This window comes from Castor canadensis, chromosome 2, assembly GCF_047511655.1.
Source record: "Castor canadensis chromosome 2, mCasCan1.hap1v2, whole genome shotgun sequence".
Taxonomy (NCBI): domain Eukaryota; kingdom Metazoa; phylum Chordata; class Mammalia; order Rodentia; family Castoridae; genus Castor; species Castor canadensis.
The window spans coordinates 25955114-25968798 of NC_133387.1; the positions used below are offsets into that span (position 1 = coordinate 25955114).

Genomic DNA, 13685 nt, shown 5'->3' on the forward strand with positions numbered 1-13685 from the left:
AAAATATTAAATGGAAAATTCCAAAAATAAGCAATTCATTAAGTTTTAAACTACATGCCATTATGAGGAAATCTCACATAGTCCTGCTTGTTAGTCACTTAGCAGCCATCATGGTGTTGCAATGCTTGTATTTAAGTGAGCCTCATTTTACTTAATAACGGCCCCCAAAGGCAAGAATATTGATGTTGGCAACTCAGGTATTTCAAAGAGATGCTATGAAGTGCTTTATTTAATTGAAAAGAATAAAGTACAGTTGACACACACAGATGGCTTTCACATAACTTTTATGTCAGTATATTGTTGTAATACCCTATTTTATTGTTATTGTTATTAATCTCATATTATGTCTAATTTGTAAACTGAACTTTATCACAGGAACTTATATAAAGGAAAAACAACCAACCATGGTATATATGGGGTTTGGTATTACTGTCATTTGTGACAGCTATTAGGGTCCTAGAACATATCTCTCATGGATAAGGGAGGAACATTGTGTATTACAATTTTATCTCATTATATTAACCAAGTGGCTTTAACTGTGTAAAGTAGGCATGTATATATGTTTTATATTATCTACAAATTTAATAAGCCATCTGGATAAAATGCTATGAATGTGGAAAAACCTACAGTGGGTCCTCATCAGTAGATTCCATAGTTCAAGATGATATGGATGCACTTAATGACTGCCCTCTCTTGCCAGTAAGGTAGAATGGTGACATTTTAAGGATTTGAGGCACCTTCTGCCACAAACTTGCCTATGTGTCCCAAGTCCAGCTGGGAAGGAAAGGATACAGTTGGCACTAGAAAATTCTCCTCCCAACACCTAACTTCCTTTGGGATTCCCCTAAGCTTCATTCCAGGATGTTCTTGGGCAGCTGGCACATAAGTGTTGAATCTCACAGAAGCTGAGTTTTCACTCCAGTCACTTCATCATCTGATTTAATCCCTTAAAGGCTCTCAGAGTATGGCCTAATCTCCCTCCTAAAGTATCACTCAGAGAAGACCTAAACATAGATGGCAACATGGTCCACTTTTCTCCACAGATCAAAACAGAAGGATCATGGTGAATGGACTTAATGTCTTCTGATGCCCCAGACTTTAGAACATAGCTGAATGGGAAAAATGTCATATAAGCAGGCTGACTGGACTTCATTATTCTTCCCTAACCTCAGCTGGGGCCTTAATGTTCCCCCAAAAAACTGTGCACCTCACCCCTTTCTAGGTAACTGTGATGAGACATTTTCTATATTCAACTACATGAGTGCTTCTAACAGAGAAGCAGTGCCATCCTCCTAAGGGCGTTAGAAAATGTCTGTGTGTGTGTGTTTGGTGTGTGTGTGTGTGTGTGTGTGTGTATGGTCACTTATGACTATTGCAATGGTGGGTGCCACTATGTTGAGTAGGGATCAGTATGCCAATGTTGGCAGTTCCACATAATACACTTTTAGGACGCTGACAAGATCCCCAGTATAACAAGGAAATCAACAATGAGAACCTGTTTTAGGAACTTGAGAAAAATAGGTGTTTGTGTCAGCAATGATTGTATTAGCCCAGGTACTGTCAAGTGGGCTCAGAAAACAAGTGATAGAGTCAGAGATATTACTGGGCTTTATCCATCATCCCATTCAATTAGCTCCAGAGGACAAATGGACCACAGAGAGGACAGAAAATCTGTTTCTACTTCCTTCTTCATCTGGGTGAGAACAGACAAATGAGTAGGGGCAAGAGATGAGAGATGGGGAAGGACATAACATGAATGGACTCTTTTGTTGTTTGATGTTTATAAAGAACTAAAAATGAAATGAAAGCCTACACTCCTGACATACTTGCCCAGATTTCCATACCACAGGACTACTAACTAGAATTCATTCATTCAGCAAGTATTTATCAAGTGTCTACTATGTGCTGAGCATTGTTCTATGTGCTGGAGATATACATAAAGCAAGGAAGAAAACAGACAGAATCCTTGCTTTCTTGGAATTTAACATCCTGGCACAGAGAACTGGACAAACAAGTAGCATTTGGACTGTGTTAGAGTCTGGCAGTGCTGGGGGTAAGGATGGCGACTGGATTAAACATGGTGGGGAGTTGATAGGTGACTGCAATTTTATACAGGAAGGCCAGGGAGGACCTGATGGAGAAGTTAGCATCCAATTAAAGGTCTTAATGAGAGGAAGGACAGAATCATGGAGTATATCCAGGAGAAGAGTGTGCAGTGACCCACAGTCAGTGGGAGAAGGAGATGAAGTAAGTGAAAGAAAACACAGGGAGGGGAGACAGGCAAGAGTACTATGCCTTGAAATGGAAAGCCATTGTTAGAATAGCATTCGGGGTGAAGAAATACATAGACAGCTCCATGTATGGAAATTTGGATAGAAATGTAAGGAAAACTCCAAAGTGGCATCCCCAGGACCTATGCAGATCTGGTGAGCATGCTGCAGAGTCCTATGGGCCAACACCAACAGTTATCTAGCTATTGTTTATCCTACTTTCTCACACAGTGAAAACATAAGGGCACATAGTAATGCCTGGGAAAGCTCTGGAGGGAACTGCCCCACCTTCTCCTGAACTCGTGGGCTGGTGTTATTACCAGCACTACCATCATAGGTTGGTGTTAAATTAGCCAATTAAACAACAGCAACAAAAAGCCCCACACAAATGTAGCTTCTGATGGCATATTCATTTTTATTAATTGGCTAATTGAACAGTGCCTTATAACTGTAGTAAGAGTAGCAATCAGTGAACAGGCTAGGAGGCTGCACCTACTCTCTCATATCCCCTGCATGTCCAACTCTCATCTCAGGCCCTATTTTCTATGAATGCAGAGAATTCAGAGGCAGAGGAGTCTCTGTACTCATACCCAATGTCCTTAATATGCTGTATAGTGGTCTGCATTTCTGTAGTTCTCTCCTACTTAGGAATACTACAAAGGCACAGGGGAAGGCAAGAGGCAGCTGCTGACAGGGAAAGCCCCACTTGCCTCTTTCCAAACACAGCAGATAAGAGCTCCAGGGAATGAGCAGATACTATGAACACAGAAACATGGATGGAAATGAGGTCAAAGCATCAGGAGAAGAAGATATGTCACATTTATCCAAGGGCTTCACATACCTTCACACAGAAGCTTGGACTTCTATGGAGAGCCTGAAGTACAGCATTATAACCTGGCATTCAAAGGTAGAGTGAGTAATGTGGCCAGTGTTCATCCTAGTTCACGATTTAGGCCATCATGTGTGACTGTGCAGTACAAGCCTGAATAATTCCAGGGGTGCCATACACATAGGCACCAGGGAATAATTCCAGGGGTGCTGGGCTGAGTTTCCCCAGCAGTAAATTAGGAATAAAAGTTAAAATGAAATGCTATGTGTATCAAGTCAGATCATTTACTATAAAGCATGTAACAGCACTGGTAATCATTAAGTGTTTACTAAAGCAATTCAGAAGAGTTTTGTCCTAAATTGCTGGGTGGCAAGGACCAGTGCAATTTGACAGGAATGAATCTTGAGTCTGGGTGGGCCTTTTGCTTCTGGTCTTCCAGGACACTCTAATGTCTTTTTTAGTCTACACGGTTTTCCTTATATGTTTACGCCCCCTATCTTCAACACTGACCCCATCCTGGTGATCGGAAGAACACCATTAGCTGCAATCAGTAGTGTCATCATCACACAATTCCTAAGAAACCCTGTTCTGGAAGACCCAGAACCTCTGTTGCATTGTCAAGACTGCCAAGAACATGCCTACACCTTGGTGCTATTAAGGTCCAAGTGGAAAAGAAACAATAGCCTCCAAGAAACACAGTGGTCAGAAACCAACTAATGAGGTCATGTTTTGAATCAAAGGATCAAAGTGGGGCATCTGAAGTACAAGACAAGGGAATTAGCTTCAATTCAAAGGGTTGAAATGAATTTCCTCTGCAGGAGAGGAAATGAGTTAATGAATTACCAAGTACCAAGCCCTACTTTCTGGGTGCACTGAATGACAACATGGCTTTAACACTGTCATTTCTCTGTTCCCCTGACTCAGAAACAATAGGGACAACATGGAGAGATACCTTTGAAGTAAAACTACACTTGGACTTATTTTGGAGGACAGCTAGGGAAAGAATTACAGGATCATGTAATTTAAATCTGCTGTTCCACTGACCACAGAATACTGGAGAGCAGTTTAGTGAATGGTAGGTTTCTATAAATCCTCAAAGAGTTAAAAGTCCATGATGAACTGGGCAATGCTTGAGGTGCAGAGGATATGGCATGGAATAACAGAAACAAGAATCCTCCTTCCATGGACCGTACATGCTGAGGAGGGGAAAATGATAATAAACAAATTACACAATGTGGTAGAAGATGGTAACTGATGTACAGCAAAATAAACAAAGGAGGACAGTGGCCAAAAAATAGATACATGATCACCAATGAACACATATGCATTGCTGGGTCAATAAAGAGATAATCTGTCCTAAATTGTGGTTTGGGAACACATACCTATGCCAGGGTCTTGGGGGTGATAATGAAAGGAGAGAAGGAAACTGCAGAGACAGCAGAGTATGTGATATCCCTGAGGTCAGCACAGCTGGTTCTGGACTCTGCCAGTGCCTCTGCTCAGGAAGATGGCCTGGTGAGAGGGGTATAGGCAGTGAAAGTAGCACAGCAAACAAGATGTAGTTCACAGGATGCCATGACTGCTTATTTTGAAGACCAAAGAATGGCTGAGAATGTCTATGCAGTAGAATGACATGAGCAGTCATTCGGAACTTCCGAATGGTATTCCTTGTACAAGGAAGACAGAGCAGAAGAGTCCTGGACAGAAGCAGGAAGACTAGTTAGGATTTTGGGAATCCTGACTGGGGAGGATTGGAGAAAGTTGATTCCATGGATTCACAGGAGGCAGGTCAAACATGGCAACCCAAGGAGACTATGAGGAAATATACTTTTTGCTCCCTCCTGTTTGAAATCCTACATAATTTTACCACCAGTCACTCACTGTTGTATGTATAACCCTGTGTCCCCTCCCTGCCCATGAGTCCCCAGTAAGGGGATAAAGTGGCCTCGCACACTAACAGTCTGGGTATGGGCAGGATGAGTTATAAGAGCACTCTCATACTTCTCTCTCAAGATAAGGTGCAGCTCTTTAAGGGAGATTCACGCAGATATAAATCAGTGCCCTAAGCAACAGAGATAAATGTCATAACTCCAGCCACTGTCCATAAATACATGGCGGTGGGAACAACCTGAAACAGCCCACTGTGCCCAGAAGAGGCAGGATTTAGTGGGCTTCGTTACTTGCTCATGTGCTTTAAAGCGCTTTTAGGAGGGTGTTAAACAGACACATTACGCAAGCTCATGGACCCAAAATAAATAAGGCATTCTCCTTCTGTGGCCGCCGCCCACACGGACAGGCTACATGCGGTTGGCTTGCATAGAAAGGAGGGGAGATTTTACTGAGCTGCCACAGTGTGCTCTACTAGTGACAGTACTGCCCGTCAGGGAGGACATTCTCCTTTCTCTCTAGGGAGACTCATTCTGAACAAGAGGATCCTGCAAGAGGACACACTGTCTGTTCACCCACTTTGGCTCCGGGCACCTCCTAGAGAGTTGCAATTTCTTTCGTTCTTTCTTTCTTTTTTTTTTTTTTTTTTGATGTGTGTGGTACTGCACTGGAGTTTGAACTCAGGGCTTTGCACTTAGAAGCAATCACTCCATCACTTGAGCCATGCCCCCAGCAGTTTCTGCTTTAGCTGTTTTATTATTAATTTTTCCAGATAAGGTCTTGCTTTTGCCTAGAGACTTGATCTTGGGTTACAATCCTCCTACCTATGCCTCCTGAGTAGCTGGGATTATAGTCATGTACATTGCAACACCTGGCTTGCTTATTGAGATGGGGCGGTCTCACTAATTTTTTGCCTTGGCTGGCTTGAACTGCAATCCTCCCAATCTCCACCTTATGATGAGTTGGAATTATAGATGTAAGCCATGGTGCCCAGCCCAAGATTTGTACTTTCTTAAGGTGTGACTGGTGGGACACTTTTTTTTTTTCATTTTTCTTTTATTATTCATATGTGCATACAAGGCTTGGTTCATTTCTACCCCCTGCCCCCACCCCCTCCCTTACCACCCACTCCGCCCCCTCCCTCTCCCCCCCCTCAATACCCAGCAGAAACTATTTTGCCCTTATTTCTAATTTTGTTGTAGAGAGAGTATAAGCAATAATAGGAAGGAACAAGGATTTTTACTAGTTGAGATAAGGATAGCTATACAGGGCATTGACTCACATTGATTTCCTGTGCGTGGGTGTTACCTTCTAGGTTAATTCTTTTTGATCTAACCTTTTCTCTAGTACCTGTTCCCCTTTTCCTATTGGCCTCAGTTGCTTTAAGGTATCTGCTTTAGTTTCTCTGCGTTAAGGGCAACAAATGCTAGCTAGTTTTTTAGGTGTCTTACCTATCCTCACTCCTCCCTTGTGTGCTCTCGCTTTTGTCATGTGCTCATAGTCCAATCCCCTTGTTGTGTTTGCCCTTGATCTAATGTCCACATATGAGGGAGAACATACGATTTTTGGTCTTTTGGGCCAGGCTAACCTCACTCAGAATGATGTTCTCCAATTCCATCCATTTACCAGCGAATGATAACATTTTGTTCTTCTTCATGGCTGCATAAAATTCCATTGTGTATAGATACCACATTTTCTTAATCCATTCGTCAGTGGTGGGGCATCTTGGCTGTTTCCATAACTTGGCTATTGTGAATAGTGCCACAATAAACATGGATGTGCAGGTGCCTCTGGAGTAACAGTCTTTTGGGTATATCCCCAAGAGTGGTATTGCTGGATCAAATGGTAGATCGATGTCCAGCTTTTTAAGTAGCCTCCAAAGTTTTTCCAGAGTGGTTGTACTAGTCTATATTCCCCTGGTGGGACACTTCTTGGTGGAACACCCTATATAGTTATGGTGGCTGTACTTTATCTACTTCGTGTCACTTGCTTCTTGCTGTTAGTTCTAGGCCATCACTTTCGTTTTTCATACCAAGTTCTGCTCCTAAACAAGGAACTGGCTCATCTCTCCAAACCAATAAAGCTCTCCAGCTCCCTGGAGAGGGATATATTAAGTATCAATCATGCATATTATTTTTACAATATAATTACTTTGGCAATTAATCCACAAGAAATATTGCTCTCCAGATCCTAACTTCTGCCAAGACAAATACAAAGCTCTTGGAGTGTGGTCACATGGAAGAAGATCGAGCTTCCGGGGAAGAGATGGCTGCTTAGTGCAGAGCTGGAGACACAAGAGAGCCAAGGAGCAGGCAGTCTCCCTTGAGTCTGTTAGTCCTGCTTAAACAGAACTGCAGAGCCATACTTAAGCATGGAAAAGCATGATCAGGCATAAATGAGGAGGCACTCACCATCTTCCCTGAGCTGGTACCACCAAAGCCTCCCACTGTCAGGAAGCTTACACTCTGCATTATGTCCACAGACAAGATCTTCAGTACATACAAACTCCACTGTTACCTTACTGAAGGTGTTGTCTTGTTCATTGTTCTCCAGGACAGTGTACCATCAATGAATATTTGCTGAAGGAAGGCAGAGGAAGGTAGGCTCTGTTGAGCTCATGTTACTGAGGGGCACTTGCCTAGCCCCTTTCTGAAATTATCTTTTTTGAGACAGGATCTTGCTATTTAGTCCAGGCTGGTCTTGAACTTGTGACCTTCCTGTCTCAGCCACCCATGTGCTGGAATTACAGGTATATACCACTATGACAGGCTAAAACTATCTTTTTATTTTAAAATTTATATATTTAAAAAATTTTTGGTGCTGAGGGTTGAATGCAGAGCCTCATACATGCTAAGCCTTCACTCTACCAACTGGGCTTCACTTCCAGCCCAAACAGAAACATTTCTTATATAAGCCAGTATTCTCTCCCAAATCTAAATGTTGCCCATCCTAAAAATTTAAATTACCTCACAGTTACTGACTGATGAAATTAAAAAGCAAACAGCTATATTTATTGTTTAAATTTTCTTTCCTTCCCATCTCCTTCCCAATGGTAGAGGAGGAACAGCGAAAAGGCTAAGATAAGAGTAGCAGCAGGAGAGACCAGAGAAGGAAGTGAAAATTGCCAAGTTGAATAAACAGCTCCTGAATAAATGAAAATTAACAAGACTTGTTTTCCAATAGTGTCAAATCTAAGGGAAAAGAATTTGCAGATGGAATACGTAAGGAAAAAGTTCATTTTATCAAAAGTGCTTTTCCTTTTCACCTGACATTTCTTTTACTGCCCAATTAGTACCATGACAGTAAATTAACTAAGGGCACAATGAGTTAAGAGATTAAATGAGAAATCCATGCAAACACCCAAGCCCCCAAGACTGGTTCAGTCCACAAACAAAAAGCAGTTACTTCTGGGAGGTTTAACTCATTGGCAGAGGTGTGTCACGCATGCACAAGGTCATGGATTCTATCTCTAGCACTGCAAAAATTAAAGTTTACTTCCCATCTGTGCAGGTTTCCAATTAGAGGACTGGGGAGGAAAACAAGTTGAGGGCAAGAAAAGTAAGAATAAATAGGATACTTAAGCGGGAAAAAAAATCTAAACTAAGAAGAACTGGAAGAGAATTACTGAAAGAAAAGGGTGCAAACTGCATGAACAAAGAGGACCCCTCAACACAAGGCCTCTGCGTCCAGTAGAAGACCTCAGTGGCAGGCAAGGGAGACCAAACCTCACCCCAGCTGCATTCTCTACTACCAGCTTGTTTTTCTTATGTATACGACAGTCACCCAGTCTAGGAGAAATGGTCAAGTGTCTGTTAATAAAGAAAAGGTGTTTTACAGGCATCTATCTACATAAGTAAAAATGTTCAAGCTAATTATTGGCCTCAAAATATTGGGTATCTGACACTTTCAATTTTGATAAGCAACTTCAGAAAACATCTACATTGTTGTAAACTGTCATGTCAAAAATGAGTTACTAGCACAGAAAGCTATAGAAAACAGCCATAAAAATGTAACACAGCTGCTTTCCTCAGTGGCTGACAGATCTGCTCAGTAATCTCCAGAGGCTGTTAAGACCATAGGGTCTGAAAAAATCCAAGAAAGTTAAGAGTTCTTAATTGTCCGCCTAAAGCTAATAGTTTCTCAGAGAAGTTTGCTTGCTCCTGTTCCCAAGCTGGTCCCATCAATTTGCACCCCGTGTGGCTCTTGCCTGCCCTTTGGAAATAAGTGATGATCTCAATTTTTGTGCAGTCTTCATTCCTTGAGGTAGAATGGACTCTCCTGAGACTTTTAGAAATGCATGTTGGTACTACAAATATGAGTACAGAACAAAAATCCTTGTGTCTTAGAAAAGATATCCAATAGAAATTAGGACTAAAAGCTGCTAAGCAGTGAACTTAGGTAAGAATGTTCAGATTTTCTTGTTCCCTATTTTCTACTGAAAAAGTAGGTGAAACAGATTTAGTGTTACTCACCTGTAATCCTAGCACTTGAGAGGCTGAGGCAGAAGGAACAAGAGTTCAAGACCAACCTGGGGTACACAGTGAGACTTTGTCTCAAAATCAACCAAACAAGCAATCCCTCTCACCCCCCCCCCAAAAAAAACCCCCCAAACAGCTGGTGAAATTTCCACTTATTTGGCATATAATTATGGAGAAACTTGGGGTGATATACAACCAATACAGAGAGAGCTTGGAGTTTGTCTAGAGAAAGGCCCATGCCAAATAAGAAATGCAAGTAACGCAGGAGAATTATAGGGAACTCTGGGAACAGACACGGTGCGGGATGGGTTATTATTCCTTAGGAATTGGCAGAATCTTCTGGGAGAAAGTGGTGTTTAAACTGAAAATGGGCTCTTCTGCTTTCGTCCACCATCATGGTGTGTGCGTTAGGCCAAGCTTCTTACTATGTCTTCTCATAAGACTTTCAGAATCAAGCGATTCCTGGCCAAGAAACAAAACCAAAATCGTCCCATTCCCCAATGGATTCATATGAAAACTGGTAACAAAATCAGGTACAACTCTAAGAGGAGACACTGGAGGAGAACCAAGCTGGGTCTGTACGGAATTGTGAGAGATGCTCTTCTGTGGTTGGCGATCATCTTGGCATCAAGCTGGCATGTCACACTGCCTGGACAGTTGGGTGTTTTAAATTGGAATTCTTTGATTACCTTAAGGATGGTGTAGTAATAAATATGTGAAACCTTTTGAACTGCTAAAAAAAATAAATAAACTGAAAATGGAAGGATGAACAGGAGCTAGTTCCTTGATTGTAGGTTTTCCAACTTGCAGGCTTAAATAGGATTAGAAAAAGAAATAAAGGATCGCAGGCTAGAGAAAGTAGCCATTTTGGTTTTTTTGGTGGGACTGGAGTTTGAATTCAGTGTTGAGCTTGCTAGGCAAGAGCTCTGCCACTTAAGCCCTGTTCCCAGTCCTTTTCCTTTTTTAGTTTGTTTTTCAGATATGATCTTGCGCTTTTTCCTGGGGTAGCCTTGGACCAAGATTCTTCACCTCTTGAATAACTGGGACCACAGGTGTGTGCCACTATGCCCTGCTTGTTTTTGAGGCAGGGTCTCAACAACTTTCTCCAGGTCTAGACGCAAACTGCAATCTTCCTATAAATACCTCCTAAGTAGCTGGGATCACAGGTATGTACCACCACCCTTTTGCTTTTTCAGTGATACAAGACACTGAAGCTCCCATACTTATCTCCTTAGGGGAGCAGGGATGAGGATTTATAAAAGGCCCTGATGTCAGAAACATTCTTCAACCACTTAGAATATCATCTAACCACCAGATTCTGTTAAAAACAAATTAGTTTTCTGTCCTAGAAGGAATTCCTTTTCAGAAGTAACATTTCCCCCCTTTTTCCTTTGTTAATTTATAAGACAAGGTCTTGCTATGTAGCCCACGCTGGCTTTGAACTTGTGATCCTCCTGCCTCAAGCTTCCAAGTGATGGGATTATAGGCTTGTGCCAGCATATTTGACAGGAGATCTATCCTCTTAATACATTCTGAAATGTACAATACAGTATTGCTAATGATAGGCACAATATTGTACAGCAGATCTCTAAAACTTGATTCATCTTGTATAACTGGAACTTTGGAATCATTGAAGGCAACTCTCTGTTTCTCATTTCTTCCAGCCCTTGGCAATCACCACTCCTTCTACTGTGTTTTTATGAGTTTGACTACTTTACCTACCTCTTACCAGGGGAATCATGCAGTATTTGTCCTCCTTTGACTGGCTTATTTTACCTAGCATAATGACCTGTAGTGTCACCCACTTGTTGCTAATGACAGGATTTCCTGCCTTTTTAAAAAGGCTAAAAGAGCATTCCATTGCATGTATGTACCTCATTTTCTTTATTCATCCATCCCTGGATGGACATTTAGGTTGTTTCAATATCTGCACTACAGTGAACACAGGAGTGAAGATAGGATAGTTCATTTCCTTTGGGCAGAACTGCTGGATCATATGGTATACTTCTATTTTTAAAACAGTATCTCCATACTGTTCTCTGCAGTTGTTGTACCATTTTAAAATGTCACCAACAGTTCACAAGGGCTCTAATTTCTCCAGAACTGTACTGATGTTTACTATCTTTTTTCTTTGATAATAGCTATTCTAATGGTGTGAGGTTCAGATTTTTTTTATGAGTCTGTAATCTTATATGCATCTGAAATTTAATTAGCAATTACCATTGCTGCGGACAACATGGCCTGCTCACCCTTTTGGGTGGCAGGCTAATTGTCACATTCTGCTTTACCATACAGACAACCTGACTGCAGGCCTAAAGGCAGGAAATATCAATCACAGCTCAGCAAGATGTGGCCATAATGATAGGCCAGCTTGGATGTATCACTAAGAGCCCTGGACCTCTGTACAAATAACTATTCTGGGCAGGAGGAAGAGAAATTAACAGTAAGACTGGTTTCATTTTGTAGATGGAAGGAAAGCCAAATACAGTGCTGGTTAAAAGACATGCCTAAAATGTCAAAGGCTGAGGCCTTCTCAAAGATGTCATTCATGTGTACAGGATTCAATTCATACATCAAGTTCTGGCTCAAAAGGTTCCATCTAGCATTTTGCCAGAATCACTGGTTAAGAGACATCTCATAGGGATGATTTGTTGATCACATCATTACTTCGTCTCCACTTCTTTAGTATGGACACTGAGGGTTTCACATAGCTAGCAAATGGTAAAGTGTAAACTCAGACTAGGTGGGGAATGGCTCCAAAACCTGTTCTCTCAGCTACTAAGGCTTTGTGTATGCAATGGATATGTCATAATTCCAAAACTAGAGGAAGAAAACAGCCAGGAAGGTGAAGTCTAAGACCATTTCTACTCAAGTGCTCTGTGAACTGCCAGCATCAACATCACTGGAAACTCATTTGCAATGCCCTTCTCTAGACTCACGTTGTAGACAAGTTTGAGAAACTCCACCCTGGAGCTCATTAGGGCCCTATAACTCACTGGGAGACCTGTGACTGTAGTTCCTCTGAAGCTTCTGCTCCAAAGTACAAGTCAAGTTCTACTTCACAGCCAGGAGTTCACATCTGTAATCCCAGTTACTGGGGAGGTAGAGATGGGAAGGAATGCAATTCTGGGCCAGCTCTGGCAAAAGGTTAGAGAGACTCTCATTTCAACCAATAAGCTGGGCGTGGTGTACACCTGTCATCGCAGCTATGTGGGAGACAAACACAGTAGGATGGTGGTCTAGCCCAGGCAAAAATGAGAGCCTATTGGAAAAATAACTAAAACAAAAAGTGGTGGAGACATGGCTCAAGTGGGAATCATCCTCCTAGCAAGTGGGAGGCCCAAGTTCAAACGCCAGTACTACCACAACAAAAAAATTTGACCTCATCATTCCATTCCAATTGTCTTTCAAGCACAGCTCCAAGAGAAGCACTAAGAGGGAAAGGGTGTGTTTGTGGGGCATGGGGCGGGGGGTGGGGGGGAGTGCGGGGAGAGAGCCATTTAATCTTCTATTCAGCATAAAAGGGGGCCTTTCAAATAACAAGGGACAGAAAAAACCAGAGCAATAGAATACTAAACACAGCTGGCATTATCGCTAACAAAGGCTGAGGAAAGCACCTTTTCCTCCTTTGGAGGATCTAACCTGAACTTAACCCCGTGCTGCGGCCCAGTCCTGAGTGGTGAGGGAGGATGGAAGACAGGGAACATATTGGGTTTGGAACAGGAATTGCTTTCTTAGACCAAGTTCAAAACAAGTACAAGATGACTTTTTATCTGCTAAGGAAAGGGTGTTTTTCTAATTCAAGATTCCACATACGGGCACTGCTGTGGATGAAATGCCTTTTTGCCCCCCCACCCCCAACAAAACAACAAAAAAGAAACCTACACAGTTTTTTTTTTTTTTTTTGGTTGTTCTTCAATGCTGCTGGGAGAGTGATTCAGTTTTGAATGTAATAGTTAAAGCTGCAAACTTCCTTTCTTGCTGTGTATGCACATCTCATCTCCTTCTAAACACTACCAGATTAAAATCCACCTCCTTTAAACTTGGCTCATTAAAAGCAATCTCCCTGCTAAGTATTGAACCTGAACTGCTTTTATGTTCCATGCAAATAAAGGTCAAGCTATTTTACTTCTTTCTTAAGGATTTAGAGGAAACAAACTTGTATGAGGGTATAAGTGAGCAAGCCAGGTGGAAAAACTGAATGAGCGCTGAGAATTTACC

General features: G+C 41.9%; 2 protein-coding genes across 2 annotated transcripts in view; one reads left to right on the forward strand and one right to left on the reverse strand.

Annotated features, from left to right (window-relative positions):
- Positions 1-13685, reverse strand: part of Snd1 (staphylococcal nuclease and tudor domain containing 1) — a 436904-nt gene that overhangs the window by 124961 nt on the left and 298258 nt on the right. The gene's annotated exons all lie outside the window — the stretch shown is intronic.
- LOC109701615 (large ribosomal subunit protein eL39-like) lies at positions 9862-10194 on the forward strand. Its single transcript, XM_074063872.1, has one exon. It carries the CDS (start codon positions 9891-9893, stop codon positions 10167-10169), a length of 279 nt encoding a protein of 92 aa, XP_073919973.1. The 5' UTR covers positions 9862-9890; the 3' UTR covers positions 10170-10194.